Below are 19,475 nucleotides of genomic sequence, written 5' to 3' on the forward strand. Positions count from 1 at the left end.
CTATATACTGTATGATTCCAATTATATGACATTCTGGAAAATGTAAAACTGTGGAGACAGTAAAAAGGTCAGTAGTTTCCTGGGGTTGGGGGCAGTGAGAGATGGACAGCTGAGGCACAGAAGACGGCAGGGCAGTGAAACGATTCTGTGTATACCATACTGGGAGATACATGTCAGCTTCATTCGTCCAAAACTGCAGAATGTACACCACCAAGAGGAAACCGTAATGTAAAGTATGAACTGTGGGTGATAATGACGTGCCAGCATAGGTTCATCACCTGTGACAAATATCCCACTCTGTTGGGGGATGCTGATAATGGAGAAGGCTATGCGTGTGTGGGGGCAGGGAAATACAGGGAATCTCTGAACCTTTCACTTCATTTTGCTATGAACCTAAAAATGCCCTAAAAAATAAACTCAACAAACAAACAAAAAACCACCACTTAAAGTCTCTGGAAATGTTTCTAAGGGGTTATAGCGAATAAAGAAACATTTCTTCAAGAAAATCTACTAAAATAAATGAATGGATAAATAAATAAATTTTGGCAAATAGGCAAATTCACAAAAAAAGAATTCACAAATCATAAGGATCAACTGTAGTTACTATTTTCTTTCTGAGTTAATTCTGGTATCAAGACAGCAAACCCAATTACAAAGTGCCGGATTTTTTTAAATTACCGAAGTCTGCGTATTAAAGAAAAAGGTAATGAAATGCGTTAAACTAAAAAGACAGGTGAAGACACAAAGTTTGGAGGCACTCATTCTGTGGTGCTAACCTTTTATGAGATCAGATAAGTTATTCTGTTCCACGTTTTTCTTTGCATAGTTGAAACACATATCATCCACTTCTGTTGCGAGGAAATACCAGCCATTCAAGGTTGCTCCGAGTAAGGGGTAGATGCAGGATGCTCCCGTGCCTAATAAAATAAAAACACAAAACACATTCTACACACCAGAGGGAAAGGTTACAATAATCATGAAAACACCATTCTTCTCAGAATTCTGTTTGCAGACAGGGTCTCACTCTGTCACCCAGGCTACAGTGCAGTAGTGTGATCACGGTTCACTGCAGCCTCGACTTCCTGGGCTCAGGTGATTCTCCCCACTCAGCCTCCTGAGTACCGGGAACTACAGGTACATGCCACCATGCCTGGCTATTTTTTGTATTTTCTGTAATTTTTGTATTTTTTGGTAGAGAAATCACAAGCTGGTACCTGATTTCATACATGTTATGGCTACTGGGTTCCCTAGTCATTCGTGTATGTTAGTCTTATCTCCTAATTAGACTCCAACTTCCTAAAGGATTGAAACCTTGCTGGCCTCCTCTTTCGTGTGTTGTATAAAAAATGAAGAACACACAAGCAAAGGTCGAGGAATACATGACTAATTCACCTAAAATGCTCAAAACTCAGCTGATTTACTTTGTAAAGAGTCTTCATTTTAAATCTCATACAAAACTCAATTTTCTTAAAAGAAAATAATGCTATTTGTTAAAATGCCTTTGTAATATCTTAAAACGGATCAATGTACATTCCATTCTCCAAAAGCAGGAAAAAATATGTAGGGTATAAAATGTTTATTATATTAAACTGCTGAATTAACCCAAATGTCTGTAAGTTGTCAGCTGAAAGAAACAAGAAGAAAAAAGGAAAAAAAAAAAAAAAAAAAAAGCTAAAGAGATAACTCATCTCTCAGATGTGGAGACATGGGAAAATATTTGGTTTGGAGCCATGACATCAGAGTCACTGGCTAGCCCCACCACAGTTTCAAGGGAGGCATTCAAGAGGCAAACACTCCAGGTGAAAAAAAACACTGTTTGACCACTAGGGTTTGGTACTAAATTATGTAGAACCCCTAGCCCTGGACTGGACTATATACTAACCAAGAATATTGTTTTTACAGGCCGGGTGTGGTGGCTCACACCTATAGTCCCAGCACTTTGGGAGGCTGAGGCAGGCAGACCACGTGAGGTCAGGAGTTCGAGGCCTGCCTGGCCAACATGGTGAAACCCGTCTCTACTAAAAATACAAAAATTAGCTGGGCATGATGGTGGGTACCTGTAATTCCAGCTACTCAGGAGGCTGAGGCAGGAGAATCGCTCGAACCTGGGAGGTGGAGGTTGCAGTGAGCCGAGATCGTGCCACTGCACTTCAGCCTGGGTGACATCAAGTCTCTCTCTCTCTTACAATATTGACTATCTTGGCCAATTAGATCCTAAAGAGTATATTCAAGAGAAGAGTGTTTCTCCCAAAGGCCTAAAGCAGTCAGCCTCTACCAGCCACTCTAGGCCTGCTATCATCTGACCATATCCCAATTCTGGTCTAGCCTTGTAAGGGTTTGCCAGGAAGAAGCAGAGGCTAGATACTCCCAACCCAGAGGAAATCCAGACTCATCATCCTGCTTCCTCATTATGCATCCTGAACAGGCTAGCAGTAAAAGATGATGGCCGTAACACTGAAGCTCTCTGACGGTCACAGTGAATGCTGCATTGCCTACCACGTTTGCCCGAGAGTATCCTGGCCCCAGCGCTACTGGACAAGCACCTCCTTGGATACCTGCAGGGCAGTGAGGGAAGGCGTGGTAAAGGGTATTCAAGGTCCTGTCAGAAACCACAGTTCTTTGGCTCCTGCTAGCCATTCTAGTTAGCCAAACACACACACAATAAGAACATGTCAGCTGTACTTTCGACTCTGTAGGAAAAAAATCCAGACCAGATCCTTGACTTTTACACAACTGCCTCTCTCTTCAAACTTCAATTTCATTTAAAAGATAAAAAAGTACACTTACCTCCAGGGTAATAAATACACATAAAAGATCTGTCAGCGCCAAAAAAAGTTTCTTAATTCTTAAGACCCAAAGACTTGCACTCTAATAGAACGCAACAGATTCTCTACTAGTCCTTTACAGGACAGAACGAAATCCCCTCAGAAAGCCAAATGACATTTTTAAATGGGTAATAATCTTTGTAATGACAAATAAAAATGGAAAGTACGTAATCATAGAATTAGAGCAAACTGATGGAGTCTGGGGGAAGAATTTATATAAAACCCTAATTAGAATGGATGTGATTGCAGTTAGGTAGTGCCCCTTGTGAAGAATTAAAATCCATTAACCTCCTCTATCCCCAAGTGCTATTTTAGAGGGTTTGGGGCATAATTAAAATGAAATTAGTACCAACTAGGCTGTCAAGCTTTTTAAGCAAACTAGCTGAGAAGCAGAAGAGGTGAGAAATGCAGAAAGGTGAGAGATGATGACTTGGCTAGGATGGCAGTGGAGATGGAAAGAAGTAGATGATTTCGGAAGCATTTAAGAGAGAAAGTCAACAGGAAACAGTGATGGACATTTTTTCACTGCATGTGGAGAAGCAAGTATCAAGGACCACAGGGTGGACTATGGTAGACTCACTGAAACAAGAAACAAAGAGAACCAGGATTAGGGAAACAGAGTGTGGGTTTGGTCTTGGACATAGCAAGTCTGAGATGTTTTTCAGAAATCCAAGTTTCTCATATATATGAGATTGGAGGTCAAGGAAAGTAATCTGAGTTGGAGGAACATATAAATATGTGATTTATTCACATGGAGGTGGGAAATCTTCATAGAAGTGAATGCAATTACCAGGGTAGGGTGCTGAGTGAGAAAGGAGCTAAAGGCTGAGCCTTATGCAAGGAATACCAGTATCTAGTGGTCAGCTACAGGAAGGTGTGCCTGAAAAGTGGAGAACAGTGCAAAGAAACGAAGGAGGAAACCAGCAGTCTGGTGTCATGGAAGCCAATGAAGGAGAGAGAACAAAAGAGAAAGGAGGGATCAATAAATGCCGCTGAAAAGATCATGTAGGATGAGGGCTGAAAATGCATGCAAATATCAAAGTTAAACATTTACTACTATCTAGAAATTAGGACTGCTATTAATTCTACTCAGTTAGAAATAGAGGCTGGGCATGGTGGCTCACACCTGTAATCCCAGCACTTTGGGAGGACGAGGCAGGCAGATCACCTGAGGTCAGGAGTTTGAGAACAACCTGATCAACATGGTGAAATCCCATCTCTACTAGAAATACAAAAATTAGCCAGGGGTGGTGGCAGGCACCTGTAATCCAAGCTACTTGGGAGGCTGAGGCAGGAGCATTGCTTGAACCCGGGAGGCGGAGGTTGCAATGAGTCGAGACCGTGCCATTGCACTCCAGCCTGGGCAACAAGAGCAAAACTCTGTCTCAAAAAAAAAGAAAAAAAAAAAATCACAATACAAAGACATCAAATAATCCAGAGTAAAAATAAAGCCCAACAGACACAGACATCAATGTGGTAATCTGAAAAGCTAAATAGGGCCAGGCATAGTGGCTCATGCCTGTAATCCCAGCACTTTGGGAAGCCAAGGCAGGTGGATTGCTTGAGACCAGGAGTCAAGACCAAGCTGGGCAACATGACGAGACCCCATCTCAAAATAAAAAAATTTAAAAAAATTTTTAATTAAAAAAAATAAAATGAAAAGCTATGTAAATAAGAGCCTCATTTTCATTTTGTACTTCCCTTAACCTCTTTCTCCCTGTTTGGACTGACAATCCCTTCTCAAGAGACATCAGTGGGAGAAAAGGCCAGGTGTAGTAAAAAAAGAACGGTAATGCAGGCTGAGGATCCCTAATCCAAAATGCTTGCAATGAGAAGTGTTCTGGATTTCAATTTTTTTTTCAGATTTTGAAATATCTGCATTATATTTACAGGCTGAACATCCCTAACCCCCAAATCTGGAAAGCTCCAATGCACATTGCCTTTGAGCAGCATATCAGTGCTCAAAGGTTGCAGATTTTGAAGCATTTCGGATTTTCGGATTAAGGATGCTCAACCTGTATCTGTAGCCAGCTTCTTTCGTACAACAACAAATACCCAGTAGAAAAGTTTACAAAGAATTTGATCTTGCAAAACTTATGAAACCTATGTTTAGCCCAAAATAATTTAAAACTATATACCTATGTCAATTCCTCTTCGGAGAGTACTTTTGTCAGATTCCTGGTGACCGATCAGATCTTCTACCCAGTGAATATAGTTGAGTCTCAAGGGAACTGTGGGAATTAGTCTCTCCAATGGAATATCAATAGAAAGTCCAAAATCTTCCCTTAGGAGAGTACAAGTCAGAGCTCTGACTGCTTCAGGGTCTTTAAAATTAAGGCTGAGGAATAGAGAAAAAGAAGTAAAACTGATTAGTAAGATTCACTATGTTGTACAAGCTCTATGGCAAATAGGCAGAACCAAATACCCATCTGAACTTCCTAGAGAGATCACACATAAATAGTTATATAGAGCATTCATCCCAGTGGCATATATACATGAGTGTTTAACACAGTCACAGCATATGAAAAGCAGTACAATCCTCCACCAGAAACACTGCATATCTGTATATGGAGCACAGAGATTAAATGACTCGGCTCAAATTCCTGTCTCATTGTCTCCTTACTGTGTGACTTTGAACAAGTAATTTACCTCTATGAAACTGTTTCCTCTGCTGTGAAATGAGGATAGTAATACCAATATCACAATGCTACTGTGAGATAACCTGAGAAGTACTTAGCATAATGTCTGGTGCACAGTAACTATTTTACAAATGCTAGCTGTTTTTACTGTTACCATTAACATCATCTGACATTAGCATTCCCTGAAAATCCTACTTTAAAGTGGAAAGAAGTCAGTATAAAAATGTTTAATAATGAACACAGGATAAGATACTTAAATATGACAAATATTACAGACATCAAATTTTAAATGTAACTTTTTAAAGCTTTATGAAGTATAATTTACATACCATAAAATTCACCTGTAAGTGTACAATTGAATAGTTTCTAGTATATTAACAGAGTCGTGCAACCATCACCAAAACCCATTTTTAGAACACCCCATCACCCCAAAAAGCAGAAATCATGACCATTTGCATGTCTTTCCTCATTTCCAACTTTAGCCTGAGGCAACCATTGATGTACTTTCTGTCTTTATAGATTTGCCTTTTCTGGACATTTCAAGTAACTGAAATCATAATGAGGTCTTCTGGTCACTTAACACAAGTTTGTGAGGTTCATCCATTTTACAACTTGTCAGTGTTTCACTTCTTTTTATGGGTGAGTAATGTTCCATAGTAAGAATAACTACATTTTGTTTATCCATTCACCAGTTTCTGAACATCTGGGTTGTTTCCATCATGGTCATCATGGATTGTTGCCCATCACGAACAATGCTGCTATGAACATTCACATACAAGTCTTTGTGTGGACATACGTTTTCACTGCTCTTGGGTAGACAGTCAGGAATGGATCATAAGATATATTTGTATTTAACTTTTTAAGAAACTTGTACCAATATAACTGTTGATGTCAAAATACTGCTAAACTGAAAATATTAAAAAAGAAAACCAACAAACCTTATTTATAAACAGAGCAGGGTCTTTTTTGGTTTTTGTGGGGTTTTTTTTGTTATGTTTTGTTTTTGAGCCAGGTCCTCACTCTCTCTCAGACTGGAATGCACGGTGTGATCATGGCTCACTGCAGCCTCAACCTCCCAGGCTCAAGTGACCCTCCTGCCTCGGCCCCACAAGTAGCTGGGACTACAGGTGCATACCACCACACTCAGCTTTTTTTTTTTTTTTTTTTTTTTGTAGGGAAAAGGGCCCAGCCCATTATGTTGCCTCAACTGGTCTTGAACTCCTGGGCCCATGTAATCCGCCCGCCTCAGCCTAAGTGTTGGGATTGCAGGCGTGAACCACTGTACCTGGCCAACAGAGCATTTTGAAGAAAGCAGAAAGTCAGTAGATGGGGCTATGAAAGGGAGGAGTTTTGAAACTACTTAGAATTCTGGCCTTAAGGTGTCTGGTCAGGCAACAACACATCCTCAAACAGCTTCTGGTCTGGACCATCTCCTTTTCTGCTCCCCTGCCTGGCCATCAAATGACCAATCACTGGAAAAATTCAATGTCCATCTCGATGCTTGAGTGCCAAGACAGAAGGAAAGAGTGCTGTTTCCACCCAGCAATCATGGAAACTTCAGGCAGGTACCATCAATCCAATCTCTCTGCACTCCCCACAGCAAAAATGTTCTAGTATGGAAGTTAGGAGATCTGGACTCCACTTTTGGCTCTGCAATCAATTAGCCATGGACTTAAGTAAGTCACTTCGGTTCTTAGGTCTCAGTTTCTCCACCTATAAAAGTAAAGGACTGGCTGGACATGGTGGCTCACACCTGTAATCCTACCACTTTGGGAGGCCGAGGCGGGTGGATCACCTGAGGTCAGGAGTTTGAGACCAGCCTGGCCAACATGGTGAAACCCCACCTGCACAAAAAATACAAAAATGAGTCGGTCATGGTGGCGGACACCTATAATCCCAGCTACGCAGGAGGCTGAGGCAGGAGAATCGCTTGAGCCTGGGAGGCAAATGTTGCAGTGAGCCGAGATCAAGCCATTGCACTCCATGCTGGGTGACAGAGGGAGACTACACCTCGGGGAAAAAAAAAAAAAAAGTAAGCGCTTTGACTCAACAGGCTAAGGGTCCTTCTTGCTGGTATTTTACGACTGTGAGGAATATTATGACCTAGTACAATGGTAGTCATTAAATATTTGTCGAGCAAATTATAGACTTGGAACTGTTGAAACAGTTACTGAAAACAGAATAAACAAACAGCAAACATTTCCATTACCTTCCAGTCTGATATGATGAAAAATTCTTTATTCTTCTGTTATATGATGCCGAACATACAACAACACTATTGAACACGTATTAAAGTCTGTTATATGACGCCGAACGTACAACAACACTATTGAACACGTATTAAAGTCTGTTATATGACGCCGAACGTACAACAACACTATTGAACACGTATTAAAGTCTGTTATATGACGCCGAACGTACAACAACACTATTGAACACGTATTAAAGTCTGTTATATGACGCCGAACGTACAACAACACTATTGAACACGTATTAAAGTCTGTTATATGACGCCGAACGTACAACAACACTATTGAACACGTATTAAAGTCTGTTATATGACGCCGAACGTACAACAACACTATTGAACACGTATTAAAGTCTGTTATATGACGCCGAACGTACAACAACACTATTGAACACGTATTAAAGTCTGTTATATGACGCCGAACGTACAACAACACTATTGAACACGTATTAAAGTCTGTTATATGACGCCGAACGTACAACAACACTATTGAACACGTATTAAAGTCTGTTATATGACGCCGAACGTACAACAACACTATTGAACACGTATTAAAGTCTGTTATATGACGCCGAACGTACAACAACACTATTGAACACGTATTAAAGTCTGTTATATGACGCCGAACGTACAACAACACTATTGAACACGTATTAAAGTCTGTTATATGACGCCGAACGTACAACAACACTATTGAACACGTATTAAAGTCTGTTATATGACGCCGAACGTACAACAACACTATTGAACACGTATTAAAGTCTGTTATATGACGCCGAACGTACAACAACACTATTGAACACGTATTAAAGTCTGTTATATGACGCCGAACGTACAACAACACTATTGAACACGTATTAAAGTCTGTTATATGACGCCGAACGTACAACAACACTATTGAACACGTATTAAAGTCTGTTATATGACGCCGAACGTACAACACTATTGAACACGTATTAAAGTCTGTTATATGACGCCGAACGTACAACAACACTATTGAACACGTATTAAAGTCTGTTATATGACGCCGAACGTACAACAACACTATTGAACACGTATTAAAGTCTGTTATATGACGCCGAACACACAACAACACTATTGAACACATATTAAAGTCTGTTATATGATGCCAAACGTACAACAACACTATTGAACACATATTAAAGAACAGACAGCCCGTGGTTGTTAGATAACATGACCTACTCTTTCAAAAAACTGTTCAGAAAAAACACACCTTGGCTGGGCACGGTGGCTCACGCCTGTAATCCAAGCACTTTGGGAGGCTGAGGTGGGTGGATCACCTGAGGTCAGCAGTTCGAGACCAGCCTGACCAACATGGAGAAACCCCGACTCTACTAAAAATACAAAATTAGCCTGGCGTGGTGGCGCATGCCTGTAATCCCAGCTACTCGGGAGGCTGAGGCAGGAGAATCGCTTGAACCCAGGAGGCAGAGGTTGCAGTGAGCCGAGACTGTGCCACTGCACTCCAGCCTAGGTGACAGAGAAAGACTCTGTCTCAAAAAAAAAAAAAAAAAGAAAAGAAAAGAAAAAACATACCTTTCATAGGAAAATACCTTGCAAAAAGATGGATAGGCAGAATCAGATTTCATGAATATAGATTTGTTATCTATATAAAATTGCATTCCATACCTGAATATAATGATTTCTTGTGACCTCTAAGAACGCTTCCAGATACTAACTTATAGGGAGGAAAATGGAAGGGATGAAGAATGAAACTTTAATATAATCTATAGCAGACAGAAATAGGATGACTATAGTGGACTCTGAAGAGACACAGCCAGAGCCTAGAAGCAATGACGCTCCCATTGCTATGAGCATAACTAGAGCTCCAGACCTTGGTTTCTAAATAGTACTCCCCAAAGGAATCAGAGTTCCTTGTATAAATGGTTATTCCAGAATTGGATAGGGAAGTACAAGATAAACCCAAAGCATTTTATTGTGTTAGAAAACAGGACATGCTGAAAGGAAGATAGGAACAAATCAAAAGTACACTAGACCCTGCTTGATGGGGCTCCCTTTGGCCAAATCTGTGTCGATGTGAATGAAGAAGGCTAACAAGGGATTACAGCCCACAGAATAAAAAACGTGAGTCCATCCTTAAATGTAGAAGTAATGAAACAGTTAGACAATTACATTTGGCAATCACCATGCTAATAATTGTTTCAATTAAGAATTATCAATGGATGCTAAAAATAATGAGTAAAAGTTTGTTGAAAAACAGGATATTGGGCTGGCTGGGCATGGCAGCTCACACCTGTAATCCCAACACTTTGGGAGGCCAAGGCAGACGGATCACTTGAGGTCAGGAGTTCAAGACCAGCCTGGCCAACACGGTGAAACCCCATCTCTATCAAAAAATACAAAAACTAGCTGAGCATAGTGGCACACGCACCTTTAGTCCCAGCTACTTAGGAGGCTGAGCTGGGAGAATTGCTTGAACCTGGAAGGCAGAGGTTGCAGTGAGCATAGATCAAGTCACTGCACTCCTGTATGGATGACAGAGTGAGACCATGTTTCAGAAAAAAAAAGAAACGACGACAAAAAAAGAAAAAAAAAACCCAGGATATTTACACAGTCACAACGTACTTCCCCACAAATTATCAACTACCTTGATAATGATATCAATTATCAGATTATGAAAGGATAAAATAACAGTAAAATGAAGAAATCTGACAGATACCCCCTTAAAGAAGTGACCAAAGTTAATACCCCTAATTATGAAACAAACTGATATTATATGCTTCAATGATACAGAGAAGAAGAGAAAGGGATAAAGCAAGGAAGACCCAAAAAAGCAGGCAAAATTAAACAAAATTCAGGAATGAGATAATGGTTGTGGTTGTACAAGTGTCAATATACTAAAAACCACTGAGTTATAAGAGTGAATTTTATAGTATGTGAACTATATCTCAATAAACAAATGAAATGGAAAGAAGCAAGAAGTTTTAAAAAGTAAAGAAAAAGTAGTAAACATAAGAGAGGTCAATAATGAAGACCTCCTTACATATAACTGGGGATTCTGAATAAGAGAACCAAAGGATTAGAATAAAGAAATATTCAAAGATATGATTCAAGATAACTTTCCAGAAATAGAAGGCTCACTATATTCCTAGGAAAAGATACAGAATTAGCAATACCAACACACAGAAAAATTCTCAGACTTTAAGGCTTACAAGAAAAAAAAATCCTTTAGATATCTAGGCAAATAAGCTAAACAATTGATTTTGGGGTTAGGGACACAGTAGGGTAAATGAGGCTGCCTTTAGATGTCCACACAGCACCATTCAATAGTAGAAGACAAAAGAACACTGACTACAAAGCCCTTAGACGAAAAAAAAGTGTGACATAATTTTATGCTCAGCCACACTTACTTTGATTATAATGACAACAGATAAATATTTTGAGTATACAGGAACTCAAGGAGTAGAGTTTTCACAAGTTCTTTGTGAAGAAATTCCTAACGGAAAAAGTTTAATCAATCGAGATAAATTAAGGAACTACAGTAAGTCTTCACTTAACATTGACAATAGGTTCTTTGACTTTAAGCGAAACCATATATAACAAAATCAATTTTTTTCTCATCACTTATAAGGAAATGACGTTATTAGAGGACCTGCTATACATCATTTCATTAATGTCGCAGTTTCCAAGATCCTACTGGCAACACTAAGTGAGGACTTACTGTATAGCAAAACAACGGCAATGAGCATTTAAGCCATTTTAACCAGAGAGCTAAGATGAAAACACCTGTGAACCGTGGCTACATAATAAAATATAAGTGTTTACAAACCATGACAACATACACATAATCAAAATTCAGGACAGGAAACAGGAAATGGAGAGGGAGTTCCTCAGCTTTTATACACAGGGTCAACAGACTTCATTTAAAGCTGATAAACTAAGTAGCAGAGATAGAAGCACGCATTTAAGAAGATAAACTGGCTGGGCCCAATGGCTCACACCTGTAATCTCAGCACTTTGGGAGGCCGAGGTGGGCGCACTGCTTGAGCTCAGGAGCTCGAGACCAGCATGGGCAACATGGCGAAAGCCCATCTCTACAAAAAGTACAAAAATTAGCTGGATGCGGAGTATGGTGGTTATATGAGCCTGCAGTCCCCGCTACTCAGGAGGCAGGAGGATCACTTGAGCCCAGGAGATCAAGGCTGCAGTGAGCCAAGATCCCATCACTGCACTCCAGCCTGGGTGACAGAGTGGGACCCTGTCTCAAAAAAAAAAAAAAAAAGAATATTAACACTAGAAGAATGAAGATAAATAATACAATCAAATAAAATCAGGGGCAGTAAAGGAAAGGTAGGTGAAAATCAGATTATATAGTGTAAAAAAAAAGCAACAAGAACAAAGCATGATATAAAATGAATGTAAACTCATAATACTCTCAGATTAGATCACAAAAGCCAAAATCAACTAATTACAATAAACTGTTTTAAACAAAAACTACGGCTAAAACAAAATGAGCCAAAGGTTGAAAATAAAAGCTTAACCAAAAGTATTCCAGACAACTACAAATAAAAACAAAAATAGGAGTTATTTCACAACAGACAACCTTAATTTTTGGATCAAAAGGATTAAATGAGCAACTATGCAGAATGGGTTAAAAATATAAAATGCTGATGGAGGTCAAGAGAATAACAACTTTTTAAAAAGTGACTGACTTTCCATTTCTGTGGGTATTGGTTTTAAAGAACAGCTTCTATAGGACACTGGAAGCAGAAGTTTATTGCATAAATATATGCTAGCAATTAAAAGTCTCATTAAAATACATTGTCTATTTAAAGGGGTATTAAGTTTATTCTTAGACATCAGAATTGGATATGTATTAATTTTGTCATTTATGGGGGCTAATAAAAGAAGGTTAATCCAGGGGCAACAACCACGAACACATTTCTGCTTTACTCAATAGCACAGCAATGGCCTCAATCAATTTTCACATAAAAAAAAAGATGTGCACTATCTTTGTATTTCTTACTCGATTAAAAGCAGTATAAACTCAGGATCAACAAGATAAATGATGAGCAATAAAAAGGTATAAAATCTATAAAAACTTCAGTTTCACTTCTAACAAGAATATTTTATTCCTGTGAAATCAGTCAAGTATGTGAGAAAAATGGGCCAATTCCATTTTCTTCAATGACACAGGAATGAAAGTCAAGTTTTACATATGAGGAAGAAGTTCACATCTAAGTACCATGCTAAGGCATTCAAACACATTGGTGTCTTTAACTCGAGAATGGTAGCCTTGACCTATTAACTAAATTTCACTGCTAAACACACAAAAGGAAAAATATCCTATGTCTATGTTCAAAGGCTTAACATCTCAAACATAAAATTTCATGGTAAAAGGAATTTGAAGAGAAAAAAGTTTTCAGAAAATCTCTATTAAAGAAACTTAGTAACTTACTTTACAAAATAAGCTTGATAAAGAGTATTATCTAAGGGCAGTAAATAGTAACAAAAGTATTGCTATTTTGCACTGGCATTTCTAAGTAATTGTGAAAATCAGGGGTTTCAAAATATTTATAAGGAATAGCTATCGGTACTACTCAGAATGCCAGTCCCTGACAAGATAAGCAGCTTGTGCCAGAATGTAAACAACACATTAAAAAGTCAATTAAACCAAAGAAATGTGAGGTAACCTAAACATACGGCACAAGGTCCTTATCTCTGTGGACAGTAACAAATAGTTTGTGGTTAAGCAGCCAGTTCATTAACCACTTTTAGTAGCACTATGCCAGATGCCACAAATGACCATTTCAAAGGTTATGACCACTACTCTTTTCTTTTTTTTTTTTTGAGACGAAGTTTCGTTCTTGTCGCCCAGCCTGGAGTTCAATGGCGCAATCTCGGCTCACAGCAACCTCCACCTCCCGGGTTCAGGCGATTCTTCTGCCTCAACCTCCTGAGTAGATAGGACTACAGACATGTACCACCATGCCTGGCTAATTTTGTATTTTTAGTAGAGATGGGGTTTCGCCATGTTGGCCAGGCTGGTCTTGAACTCCTGACCTCAGATATTCTGCCTGCCTTGGCCTCCCAAAGTGCTGGGATTACAGGTGTAAGCCACCGCGCCTGGTGACCACCACTCTGTTCTAAGTAGTTAATGTCGTGTGGATTTGCCAGCCCGGTTTTGCCAGCTCTCTAATTCTTTCAAACAAAACCAGTGATCCATGTTTTCATATGAAATGGATTTGATTCTTAAAATTAATATGGGCAATAAATAATAACTACAAGCCTTATACAATTCACAGGCTAATGGGCTGCACCCTCTATTACAGGAGTCCCCAACCCCTGGGCCATGGACTGATGTTGGTCCCTGGCCTGTTAGGAACTGGGCCGCACAGCAGGAGGTGAGTGGCAAGCAGAGCTTCATCTGAATTTACAGCCACTTCCCATTGCTCGCATTACTGCCTGAGCTCCGCCTCCTGTCAGATCAGCGGCAGCATTAGATTCTCACAGGAGCATGAACCCTCCTGGGAACGCCGCATGCGAGGGATCTAGGTTGAGCACTCCTTGAGGATCTAAAGCCTGATGATCTGTCACTGTCTCCCATCACCCCCACATGGGACCGTCTAGCTGAGGGGAAACAAGCTGCGGGAAAACAAGCTGATTCTCCACTATGGTGAGTTGTATAATTATTTCATTACATGAAATAATAAAATGTAATAAATGCACAATAAATGTAATGCGCTTGAATCATCCCGAAATCACCCCTCCCCCACCACAGGTCCATGGAAAAATTGTCATCCGTGAAACTGGTCCCTGGTGCCAAAAAGGTTGGAGACCACTGCTCTACTCTATTGTAAATAGTAGAATTGTAAAGAAAGTTGGGGTACTTGGCTACTCTACTTTTAAAAGTGAAATATAAAAATGTTTCTTTTGAGCACTACTCTGTTCAACTGAGATATACAGAATAGGTCAGAATTTTTAAGAAACTGTGACAGCTGGCATGCATTCCTTTATTCTTTCAACAAATAGTTATTAAGTGTCAACTATGTGCCAGGTATTAGGCAAAATGCTAGGGATATTGCAGTAAGCAAACACAGACAATCCCACCCTTTCTGAAGCGGACGGTCTGGCGGAGGATAGGTATTATCCAGAAATCACTTAAATACCTGTAAAACTATAACTGCGACAAATGCTATAAAAGACAGGTGAAAGATACTACTGACCCCCCCTAATTAGTGGATCTGCCTTAGGCAGGTCAGAGAAGGCTTCCCTACACAGACAACTGAGCTAAGAACAGACAATGGAAGAAAAATTCACAAAGGAAGGAACGAGGGGAAGGGAACGTGGCATTCTAGGGTCCTAGGTAAAGCAAACCGCAAGTACAAAGACCCTAAGGCAGAACTTCTGGAGCATTCCAGGTACTAAGAGACAGTCACTGTGCCTCAAATGCAGAGAGCAAAGTAAGTGTATATAGTTCAAGGTGAAGCTGGGGAGGAAGGCAGGTTCCAGATTATGTAGGGCATTATAATTAGAGTGACCATATAATTTTATCATATCCAGTCTGTAACTTTTCTGAAAGTGAAAGTAAAAACTATTAATAATCACACCAGCATACAATTATATTCTTTTTTTTTTTTTTTTTCTTTTGAGACAGAGTCTCGCTCTGTCACCCAGGCTGGAGCGCAATGGCGCAATCTTGGCTCCTTGCAACTTCCGCCTCCCGGGTTCAAGCAATTCTCCTGCCTCAGCCTCCCAAGTAGCTGGGACTACAGGCATGTGGCACCACGTCCAGCTAATTTTTTGTATTTTTAGTAGAGACGGGGTTTCACCTTGTCAGGCAGGATGGTCTCAATCTCCTGACCTCATGATCTGCCCACCTCGACCTCCCAAAGTGCTGGGATTACAGGCACAAGCCACCGCGCCCAGCTGATAAAATTATATTCTATGTTAAGGATTTAGGTATGGTATAGAATAAAGTTGGAACAAAGTGGAAGCAAAGGCTCTAATTAGGAAGCTACTGCTATACCTGAGTTAAGAGGCTAGATAAAGACTGGGTGTGGTGACTCACGCCTGTAATTCCAGCACTTTGGGTGGCTGAGGTGGGTAGATTGCTTGAGTCCAGGAGTTTGAGACCAACCTGGGCAGTATGGTGAAACCCTACTTCTATAAAATACACAAAAATTAGTCAGTGTGGGGGTGTGGTGGCATGCACCTGTGTTCCCAGCTACTCTAGGTGGGGGAGTGAGGGTGGGGCGCGGTACTGAGGTGGGAAGATCACTTGAGCCTGGGAGGTGGAGGCTGCAGTGAGCTGAAACTGTACCACTGCACTCCAGCCTGAGCAACAGAGTGAGATCCCGTCTCAAAAAAAAAAAAAAAAAAAAAAAGGCTAGATCTAGATAAAGGTAGCAATGACAGAGATAGGGAAAAGTGAAAGGAATTAGAGATTTTTGGAGAGAACATTTGTGAGATTTAGCAATGAAATGATATGTGGGCTAAGGGATGCTGTGTTTCACATGAGTCTCCCAAGGTTCTGGCTTGTTCAACAGGATAGGCAGTGCTACCCTAACTGAAGTTAGTAACTCTGGCAGAGAACCGTTTTTGAAGAGAAATATAAATCTGAGCTGTATCTGAGACATTTAAGTGGAGATGGAGCCCAGAGAAGAGGTGTGTAGAAATAAACATGTAAGTGATTTGCAAACAAACAAGTGAAGTCCTGGCACGGATGACAGTGATGAGGGAGAAAATATAAAGTGCGAAGGAAAGAGAGCTGCAGAGCAAGCTTTGAAAACTCCTTTAATAGCTGTATGCGCAGTCATTACAGAGGAAGTTCCACAAGGAGACAAAGGAACACCAGAGTGGAAGAAGGAAAACCAGAGTTTTCCAGTGTGGTGCTGAGGAGGCCAAGGCAAGAGGGTATCCATGAAGGATAAACCAACCAGCAGAGTGACCTGCTGCTCAGAAGGCAACGGAGCGCTGAAAATCAGAGTCAGTGACATGAGGCTGCTGGAGAACTTTTAAAGAGCTGCTTTGGTAGTGGTAGAGTTAGAAACCACCCTGGAATCAGCTAAAGATTAAATGAGGGCAGAGTGTGGAAGCTCACACCTGTAATCCCAGCACTGTGGGAGGCTGAGGCAGGAGGATTGCTTGAGCCCAGGAGTTCAAGACCAGCCTGGGCAACAAAAAGAGACCCTGTCTCTACAAAAAAAAAATTTTAATTAGCCAGGTGTGGTGGCGGACACCCATAATCCCAGCTACTCAGGAGGCTGAGGCAGGAGGATCACTTGAGCACAGGAGGATCACTTGAGCACAGGAGGTCAAGGCTACAGTGAGCCATGATTGCATCACTGCACTCCAGCCTGGGCAACAGAGCAAGACCCAGTCACATAACATAACATAACATAACATAACATAACATAACATAACATAACAAACATAACATAACATAACATAACACATAACATAACATAACAAACATAACATAACATAAAAATCATGCTGTACACCTTAAATATAGACAATTTCAACTCTAAAAAATGAAAAAACCCTCAAAAGATTTGAAAACAGGACCTCAAAGAGATATCTGTACACCCATATCTACTGCAGCATTAACCCCAACAGCCAAGAGGTGAAAGCAACCTAAAGGTCCACTGACAGATTAACAGATAAAGCAAATGTGGTATATACACAAAATGGAATACTATTCTGCCTTTAAAAAGAAGAAAATCCTGGCCCGGCACAGTGGCTCACGCCTGTAATCCCAACACTTCGGGAGGCTGAGGTGGGCAGATCACCTGAGGTCAGGAGTTTGAGACCAGCCTGGCCAATATGGTGAAACCCCATCTCTACTAGAAATACAAAAATTAGCCAGGCTTGGTGGTGGGCGCTTATAATCCCAGCTACTCGGGAGGCTGAGGCAGGAGAATTGCTTCAACCCGGGAGGCGGAGGTTGCAGTGAGCAGAGATAGCGCCACTGCACTCCAGCCGGGGCAACAGAGCGAGACTCTGTCCCCCCGACCAAAAAAAAAAAAAGGAAATCCTGTCACATGCTAGAACATGGATAAGTCTTTGAGGATATCAAGCTAAGTGAAATAAGCCAGTCAAAAACAACAAATACTGCGTGATTCTACTTTAAGGTAAAGGTATCTAAAGTAGTCTAACTCATGAAAAGGTTCTAGAAATCTGCTGCACAACAACAAGCACAGAGTTAACACACCGTACACTTAAACTGGATTAAGATGGGACATTCTACGTTGCGTTTCTCACAACAATAAAAAAAATTAAGTGGCCTTAAATTATTAAAGTACTGTACTGACATCCTTCCCACTTTTTCAACTCTCTGATACAGAAGACTTATTGAAGAAAATGTCTACTTTTTAAACACTCTCATGGGTCAAATAAGCAATTAGATAGTAACATACAAAAACACAGATCCTGAAACAATGGAAACAACCATTACTGATAACCCTAAATTAACCAAAGAATCCAAAATCCTACTGGCAAAATAAGAAATTGTACCTCGATCAATCAAGCTAACCTTTTCATTCTTTTTTTTTTTTTAATTTTTATTTTTTGTAAAGAAGGGGTCTCACTATATTGACCAGGCTGGTCTTGAACTCCTGGCCTCAAGCAATAGCTTCCCAAAATACTGTGATTACAAGCATAAAGCAGCTTGAAGCTGGGCCTTCAGGCTGATCTTTTAAATACCATTCCTATGCTAACTAAAGAGCAACTAACAGAAAAGAAAAATCTAGTCATCCAAACACTTCTTTGCCCTTTCCAGGCATAGTTAAGAATACTGCGATTTCGGCCGGGCGCAGTGGCTCACATCTGTAATCCCAGCACTTTGGTAGGCCGAGGCAGGCAGGTCACCTGACGTCAGGAGTTTGAGATGAGCCTGGCCAACACAGCGAAACCCCGTCTCCACTAAAAATACAAAAATTAGCCAAGCATGGTGGCGGGCAACTGTAATCGCCATTTAATAGAGACGGTGAAATCCCATCTCTACTAAAAATGCAAAAAAAATTAGCTGGGCGTGGTGGCATGCGCCCGTAATCTCAGCTACTAAGGAGGCTGAGGCAGGAGAATCGCTCGAACCTGAGAGGTGGAGTTTGCAGTGAGCCAAGATCACGCCACTGCACTCCAGCCTGGGTGACAGAGCGAGACTCAAAAAAAAAAAAAAAAAAAGGAATACAGCGATTTCCTAGCAATGCCCAGTGACTTACCCTAAATTCAGTGAAGCTTAAAAAAAAAAAAAAAAAAAAAGTCCAGTGATAAAAGAGGAACGATTAAATTTAAGTTTTGTACTACACAAAATTTAGGAACAACCTAAAAGTAATCAATATGGAATTGGCTAAATAAGCTATAATATATCCATGCAAGAAAATCCTATGCAGTTATTAAAAAGAATAAGATTAGGCTGATCTACATATACTTGTATGAAGAGGGTTCCTCAATGTATTACGTTTGAAAAAGAAGTTGAGTAGAAGTATATATGTACATTCTGATTGCATTCTTGTAAAAACAAAACAAAAAGACCCCGTATAAACAGATGCAGAGGAAAAGTCTGGAAGGGTAAGTAGGGACTCGATATGCATGCAGGTGGGTAGATGAGACGGGTGGAGACTTCCTTCACCTCACATTTCTGTATTATCTAAACATATTTAATTACATAATTCCACTTTTTTTTAACTAAATATGTAAACTCTCTTCATACAAGTATATGTGGATCAGCCCAGTCTTATTCTTTTTAACGACTGCACTGTACTCGCTTGGGTGGAT

At 40.3% G+C, this 19,475-nt stretch overlaps 1 protein-coding gene across 3 annotated transcripts in view; it reads right to left on the reverse strand.

Annotated features, from left to right (window-relative positions):
* METTL16 (methyltransferase 16, RNA N6-adenosine) overlaps nucleotides 1-19,475 on the reverse strand; it is a 94,959-nt gene that overhangs the window by 52,929 nt on the left and 22,555 nt on the right. For all 3 annotated transcript variants that reach the window (XM_063718379.1, XM_009251119.4, XM_063718378.1), the window contains 2 exons: nucleotides 4,964-5,163; nucleotides 777-917 (listed from right to left, as the gene is read on the reverse strand). In XM_063718379.1, coding sequence (XP_063574449.1) covers nucleotides 777-837 — 61 coding nt within the window. In that variant the 5' untranslated portion in view covers nucleotides 838-917; nucleotides 4,964-5,163. The remainder of the gene's footprint in view (nucleotides 1-776; nucleotides 918-4,963; nucleotides 5,164-19,475) is intronic.

The sequence above is a fragment of the Pongo abelii genome, chromosome 19, assembly GCF_028885655.2.
Source record: "Pongo abelii isolate AG06213 chromosome 19, NHGRI_mPonAbe1-v2.0_pri, whole genome shotgun sequence".
Classification (NCBI taxonomy): domain Eukaryota; kingdom Metazoa; phylum Chordata; class Mammalia; order Primates; family Hominidae; genus Pongo; species Pongo abelii.